Source organism: Solea solea, chromosome 4 (assembly GCF_958295425.1).
Source record: "Solea solea chromosome 4, fSolSol10.1, whole genome shotgun sequence".
Taxonomy (NCBI): Eukaryota; Metazoa; Chordata; class Actinopteri; order Pleuronectiformes; family Soleidae; genus Solea; species Solea solea.
The window spans coordinates 18,992,886-18,999,997 of record NC_081137.1 but is presented as its reverse complement, the minus strand read 5'-3'; the positions used below and the strand labels follow the sequence as shown (position 1 = coordinate 18,999,997).

Genomic DNA, 7,112 nt, shown 5'->3' with positions numbered 1-7,112 from the left:
GCATATACGACAGGCATGTATAAGCACTCTTCTTCTGTCTGTCTTGACTCTGTTGATCAATGTCAGATGCTGACTTCTCTGCTGTCGCGGGTTATGTGACTTACTTGCTGTAGCTGCATCCTGACCGCTCTCATTAACGCCAAACTGCGGCTCGCTCGCCGCATGCTTTTTGTTCCCGCCTCCATTCTGTGTAAAGAAAAAGTCCAGAAATGGTCGCGTGTGATCTCACATCAACACTTTCAGAAACAATTGAAGCCGTCTTTCTGACAGTCGTGTCACGGTCACATCACTTAGATCACATTCTTTCATCATCCTGATGGGTGATGTCTGTCTCATCAGTGGACTCAACTGATCTTTCCGCATCAGCAGCAGCAGCAGCAGCATCAGCAGCAGCAGCTTAATGAAAATACTGTGGTGCTCCTGTCGTTCAAAACTCTCCCAATTAGTATAAATGCTCGTGCTCGTGATTGTTCTGCACATGACGAGCGATCAGACGACAAACACAGCTGAAGCAGAAGTAAGTGAGCCCGGTCAGGGGGAAAATGACGGGGGAAGTGCATTCAGAATTCACAGAATTTCAGTGTTTTTGCAGGGGCGGACGTTTTGTCTTGAGGAGTGACAGGACAATGTGGGATCAGTGATTTACCAAGAAGGTTGTATTTTTAGCCTTTTTTTTCCTCCCCTTCCTTCGTGAGCAGCACGACTCGCAGTGTACAGGACGGATTTGGATGACATTCTCTTATTGATTTTGTTGGTGCTCTGAAAGGCGTCTGTATTCAGCATTTATTTATTCATTTTATTAACAGTTGTGTGTATTGACATCATGGGAGTTTGTGCTCTCTTCCATCGTTCCATCAGTTTAGTCGTGTATCTTGGTTTTTTAAAGATCTCTAAGTTATACCGCCATTCATGTACATCGGGCATACATACAGTGTCAAAGCCGTGGAGGCATGTTACAGTATAATAATAATAATAATAATAATAATACATCGTATTTTTATAGCGCTTTTCTTAACACTCAAAGACGCTTGTATCTCCTCTGCAGCTGCTTGCTCACTCGCGGTGAATAATACAAAAGGAGAACTATGGTGAAAAGTAAGAGCAGGGATTCTTTTCTTAGACCAACAATGAGGCGTAATCTTCAATAGGTATATTAAGGTTGTTTGAGGTTTTGCGATGAGGCGGAACTGTGCACGTGGCCAGCTGGCCTCCAAACACCAGTCAAAGTAAAAAAAAACGTTGCTCCAGATTCCACGAAACAGAGATGTGGAGATCCGTTGCCCCCGGACTTTCCCACCTCTTTTGACAGAGCGGTATTCAGTTTCAGTCCTAGTGTTGTCGTTTTACTCATTGTAATATTGTGTTGTGATGTTTTTCCAAGGTCAAGTTCAAGACAGCCTGTATAGACAGAGAGTGACTGAGTCTGGTTTCAGTGATATTATGTGAACCTCCATTGTGGTCTTATGTTGTGTGTGTGTGTGTGGTCTTAACCGTTAAGTCCTCATCAGGGTCACGGGCAAGTAGAAGACACAACAGATTCCAATGTGACGTCAACCCAACACTACATTAATCCCCTGTTTACATTCATGCCCACATCGCAACCTATTATCCCATCCCATAATCCCTTACCTTAACCACTTGTCATGTCCCCTAACCTTAACATCCCTGGAGGTTGTCAACGACAGAGGCACAAACATAAACGATATGTGATACACTATGTATACAATGTCAGGTCATGTTTTATGAATTTACATTTCAAAGAGCTTTCTTTTGCGTCGCGAGGGGTCAACTGTGGTAACTCAGGTCTGTTTTTTCTTTTATTCCCTTGTATCTTCCACCGTTGTCATTAGATAATGAAGATTTCTACATAAAAAAACAGCACAAAATATCCTGTCAGTGGAAAAAGATGCAAAGATGGCGTCAGAGAGCTATAGAAAGTGGAGATACGTTACGTTTGGGTGAGGTTGGCCATGGATTCCTTTAGTTAATCCATTAAAAGTAAAAAACAAATAACACACACACAGAAAGTAACTTGATTGTTAACTTTTTTTATTGCCGTCATGTTTACTTCTTAACTTTCTCCGTAAACAGTCATCCAACAGTGGCATCTGATTTCCTTCTTGTCAGTCTTTTGAGACATGGTTTGATTAAAGTGATTTTTAGTTGTGTTGCGTTTACAACACTATTAAGAAGGACTGACTTTTTCTACCCTCACTATAAACACTTTAGCTTATTATATGATGATGTTATTATATTTTCTACGAAAACAAAGCATCTCTTTGTTCAGAGGTACGTGCGCTCCACTCTTAAATATAGACGATTCTACACAGTACATTTCTAATAGAACTGCAGCCACGCCGTGCTGTGAATGCTACTTTATGGGTGATATGATGCCGGGGCTTAGTTCTACACCAGGCGGGAGACATTGCTGCGCATGACTGCATCCAGCAGCGGCGTACACAGGTGTCTGCGCTCCTTGTGTTAGTGTCTGAGCCGCCTGTAGAAGATGACAGCCGCACCCACAGCCACGACCACCGCCACCGCGAGGACGCCCACAGCCACACCGAGTCCCACCGTGGAGCCAGAGTTGGATTGGGCACTGGACATGGCTGGTGGGGAGTACAAACACGGCATCATTTCATATACTTTTTAACTGTCTGTCATTGGCTTTGAAACATTTCATTATTTTGCTAAAAGCCACAATAACATACCTTCCTCCTGAGATGTCAGTTCTGGAAAAAAAAAAAAAAAAAAGGAAAATCAATGAGGTAATTACAACGATCATGAGGAATAACACTGTAGATTTCATTAAGTGGACCTTTAGTAGTCTAACCCTAACACTTGTAAACTAATCATTGTGCCGATGGTTAAGTAATTAGTAATTATTGATCGGTTAACCATTATGTGGTTGCACAACTCCTCATCAACAGGGAATGAGGAAAAGTTAATGATTAATTACTAATCACTTAATCATTACTTAGCATTAAAGAGTGTTACCCAGAGTTGCACATCGCTTCAGAGGCAATGACGCTGTAAGTCATGATGAAGACATCTAGTGATGGATGTTATTCTGCAGATCATTTACATTTAAAGATGTGAATCCTTGCTTTTACAGAACAGTGTATTTCCTCGTCGCTACATTACTACTACCACTGCTCGATATTATATTTAAGCTGCGGTCGTCAGTGATGCTGGAACAATAGATGATTGTTAAAAAAAGGAGGTTTGATACAGATAACTGTGACATACAATGTGTGTGTGTGTGCTCCTTTCAGCTTTTTAGAGCAGAGAATGTGGCTGAATTCTGTGATTTGAGAGCTCATTGTGAGACGACGAGGAGATTTCTCTTTGTGCTTTACCACGGACTTGAAGTGTCCGAATGTGGAGAGTTTGCAGTTCGACTGTGGGCGACTGACATGGATTGTCTGTTCGTGGGCTAAATGGGAAATTGTAATTGCATCTCGGATGCTTATCTTCTTAACTGAAGTGCTGTCTTTTTATTGTGTTATGGCACCAGACTCCTCTGTTAAATATTGAGATTTTAGACATTTCCTTTGCTCAATGTTGGAGGTTAACGCACGTTGCCAGGACCTCAAAGTCTTTTTAACTGATCTACAGTTCGGCATTGTTCGGTTTGACTCCTGTGTCGGACGTCGCGCTCGTGACTCTTCTAGTGACGACACTCTCTGACCAATCAGTGACACACGGTCTGTTGACGTCACATTTTAGTACCGGCTTAGCTCACTTGGAACCTCTAATGGAAAAGCAAAAACAAACAGTTTGTCAAACAGTTACAGTCACACTCACGGTTGTCATTTTTGGTAAGAATGGGGAAGTTGGAGGATAAGGTGGTCGCCTCTGAAACATCACTGGCAGACACATCCCTCCTCCTCCTGGCGGTGCTGCTACATTTCTGTAGATGAGACAAAAAAACTCAAATAACAAACAAAGTTCCCTCCGTCCCTCTTTTTGTTATTAGAACCTCCACTCACAAAATCAATGCAGGTGCTGATCGCGCAGAGTCGTGCGATACAGTGGATGTAGTAAGTGGACACCGTCTCGTTCTGCTGCTCTATGAACCTGAAGGCCTTGAAGGAGAAGCGGGAACTGTGACTGTCACCGTTCTCATAGATTGAGGTCATGGTGTCCTGAGAGCACCTGTTTGAGATCAAGGGAATAGAGTTGACCCAGCACGGCGGCGGTGGACTGTTGCCATTGTTGAGCCTGAGTCATGAGACTTACGAGACAAACAGGTTGAAGGCCGACGAGTTTGTGGGGTAAGGAGAGACGGAAGCATAGCATCGGTCCAGGTGGACGTTGTACCTGGAGGGCGAGGGAAGAATGGACTTTCGTCAAGAGACGTTTACACTGAAGACCACTCACTTCACTGCTAGTTTATTATGTCCCAGGAGTGGAAACATCTGAGACACCACGGATCCAAGAGTGCATTGCATGAAATATGTGAGTCAGCACTTACTGAGCAGTCAGGTTGGACGCTTCGACTTCTACGTAAATCGCCGTCCTTAGCTCTAATCCACTGGTTGGTATGACTAGAGGATTTTGGAAGTTGATGTCCTGTCAACAAACATGTAGAGTAGGTCATTTTTTCAGCGTACACTGTCTACTTTGTTATTTTTCAGCTTCTTAAATGTGAATATTGTCTACTTTGTTATTTTTCAGCTTCTTAAATGTGAATATTTTCTACTTTCTGTCATTTTTCAGCTTCTTAAATGTGAATATTTTCTACTTTCTGTTATTTTCCAGCTTCTGAATGTGAATATTTTCTACTTTCTGTCATTTTTCAGCTTCTTAAATGTGAATATTTTCTACTTTCTGTTATTTTCCAGCTTCTGAATGTGAATATTTTCTACTTTCTGTCATTTTTCAGCTTCTTAAATGTGAATATTTTCTACTTTCTGTTATTTTCCAGCTTCTTAAATGTGAATATGTTTGACTTTCTGTCATTTTTCAGCTTCTGAATGTAAATATTTTCTACTTTCTGTCATTTTTCAGCTTCTTAAATGTGAATATTTTTTAGAGATTTTTCTGACTGGACTTTTTAGCATCAGTTCCTCTGTGTTCCTTGTGTTCTCCTCGTGTTTTCTGGCTTGTTTTCCGTCCCAGCCCTGCACCCAGTTAATCTAACACCACAAACAATTTGTGTCAGAACCATGTCTCAAACATGTCATTTCAACTTACACTGTAGAGTTTCATGCTCAGGGTGCTGATGAAGCTTCCATTCTTGTCCGTCAATGCAATAGAAGATGATGACCTTCATGGGACATGAGACAAAACGAGGGTGTGTGAGTGAGGGGTAGAATATATCTGACTGCATCGCACGTGACGCTGTTCACCAGTAAATAACTTTAGCTTTACTTGTGAGACCCAGTGAGAATACGTCTTCTTTTGAGGGGAACTATGATGGCGACAGTTATGTATCACCAAGTCCGTGAATTCATTTTCTTTTAACCCACGCTCGCACAACGGAAAAGGGCATCTTTGTGTTTGTCTCAGCGAAATGTCACATAATTCGATAAAATATGAGAGCGTGACATTCATCAGATGGTCTCAACAAACCCATGTACAGTTATGCTCCAGGAAACATCTCTATAAACAGAAGAAGAGAGATCTTACACGTCCACCTGGGTGTTGTTGATGAGATACTCCAGAGGGTAAGCACAGGAATAGAAATATTTGAGCTCAGCGTTATAGGTGACCATTCCCGTGGTTGGATCGTGAGACTGCACCTTGCCACTGACATTAACCGTCTGGATGTTGGAGAAGTCAGAAAAGATCCCTGTTCCAGCTGCACTGGTGGTCTGGAGGCAACACATGACGCAGAGTCAAACACACACACACACACAGAGAGAAAGAGAGACGGTGTTTTTTAAAGAATTTTAATCCTCCTCCAACTTCTACTAACCTGGAAGAGGCTGCCGCAAGCGTTGGTCATGTTGAGTGGGAAGGTGAACCTGACAACAGGCGGGTTGGCGGACTCATCCAGAGTTCCCTCGCACTCCGGATTGTTGTATATGTTGTTGAGGATGAGCAGAGATTCGTTGTAGCCGGTGTAGATAACGGGACAGACGATGATAGCCAGGCTAATCGAGGCCGTCCCACATGAAACTGAGATGTCAGTGTACTCTAAGAGAGAGCGAGCGAGGGAGACACACGTTACCGAGCTTTTCTAAACAAACTGTCACATGAACTCTTACTCGGCCGCAAACCTAATTTCACGTCTGTCAGGAAAGGAAAACAGAAAAATCCTGGAGGCAAGAATGTTCCGTTTCAATGTGCCGTCCTGCTTTATTTTTTTTACACCCGTGAGGCAACAGTGAAAAGGTCTCAATGTAATCATGCATTTTGAGAATCATATGTTTTGACACCAGGGGGTCAACGACATGGTACATTGATTGCGTAAATGGATCAGAAGAGAACAAACACAGCTCTATACTGTACCTGGACGTCGAAATTCACTTGTGCACGTTAACTGGTGACTTTCTGCCACCATGGACACCAAGAAGAGAACACCAAGAAGTTTCATTTTAGCCTTCCTTTTTGTGGACATTCCTGCAACAGCGACAGTTACATATGCTTTAAAATAAGCACACACGTGTCTGTAATGTAGTGTAAAAAAAAAAAAAAAGCACCCACCTCTGTGGCTCTGCTGCTGTCCCCTCTTCTCTGCTTGTCTCCAGCGTGGGCCAATGTGTGGAGCTGGAGGTTCTTAAATACAGCTGTGGCTCTGTCACGTGATTGGACAGAAACAAGGTCAGTGTGGTTTGGTGTATCCACCTTAACTTTATTGAATGGGAGCCATGTCTTTTGTACAGGGGCTTCCATGGACCCTACCTTAAGGTACAATGTCCATGGACGTCACTGCACCGAAGCATTAATGAAACCCTACACAGCGAGACTCATTATGAGGGACCGCAAACAATGGCCGTGCTCCTTTTCTTCAAAATATAGATTCCCTTAGAATGCTAACATGAGACTTTATGAAGTAAGTGTTAAATCCCCGGAGATCACACCTAATACTTTGATGCCCTTTTCTTTGGTGAGAGTTCTTGCATTCATAATAAAAGCAATATCCTTTAGCGTGACCCAGAGAT

General features: G+C 42.7%; 1 protein-coding gene across 1 annotated transcript; it reads right to left on the bottom strand.

Annotated features, from left to right (window-relative positions):
• Positions 1–2,032: 2,032 nt before the first annotated feature.
• Positions 2,033–6,738, bottom strand: si:ch211-103f14.3 (zona pellucida-like domain-containing protein 1). Its single transcript, XM_058627638.1, has 11 exons — positions 6,655–6,738; positions 6,460–6,570; positions 5,924–6,144; positions 5,635–5,819; positions 5,200–5,272; positions 4,478–4,575; positions 4,243–4,323; positions 3,993–4,158; positions 3,808–3,913; positions 2,712–2,732; positions 2,033–2,609 (listed from the first exon to the last, which is right to left on the bottom strand). The coding sequence occupies exons 2-11, from the start codon at positions 6,566–6,568 to the stop codon at positions 2,482–2,484; spliced, it is 1,188 nt and encodes a 395-aa protein (XP_058483621.1). The 5' UTR covers positions 6,569–6,570; positions 6,655–6,738; the 3' UTR covers positions 2,033–2,481.
• Positions 6,739–7,112: the final 374 nt, after the last annotated feature.

Coding starts and splice junctions, on each gene's coding strand:
- si:ch211-103f14.3 (XM_058627638.1), bottom strand. CDS start 6,568: ATGTCCACAAAAAGGAAGGCTAAAATGAAACTTCTTGGTGTTCTCTTC. Junction 4,576..5,199: donor TGAGCATGAAACTCTACAGT/GTAAGTTGAAAT, acceptor GTTTGTTGACAG/GACATCAACTTCCAAAATCC. Junction 4,159..4,242: donor GCCTTCAACCTGTTTGTCTC/GTAAGTCTCATG, acceptor GATCTCAAACAG/GTGCTCTCAGGACACCATGA.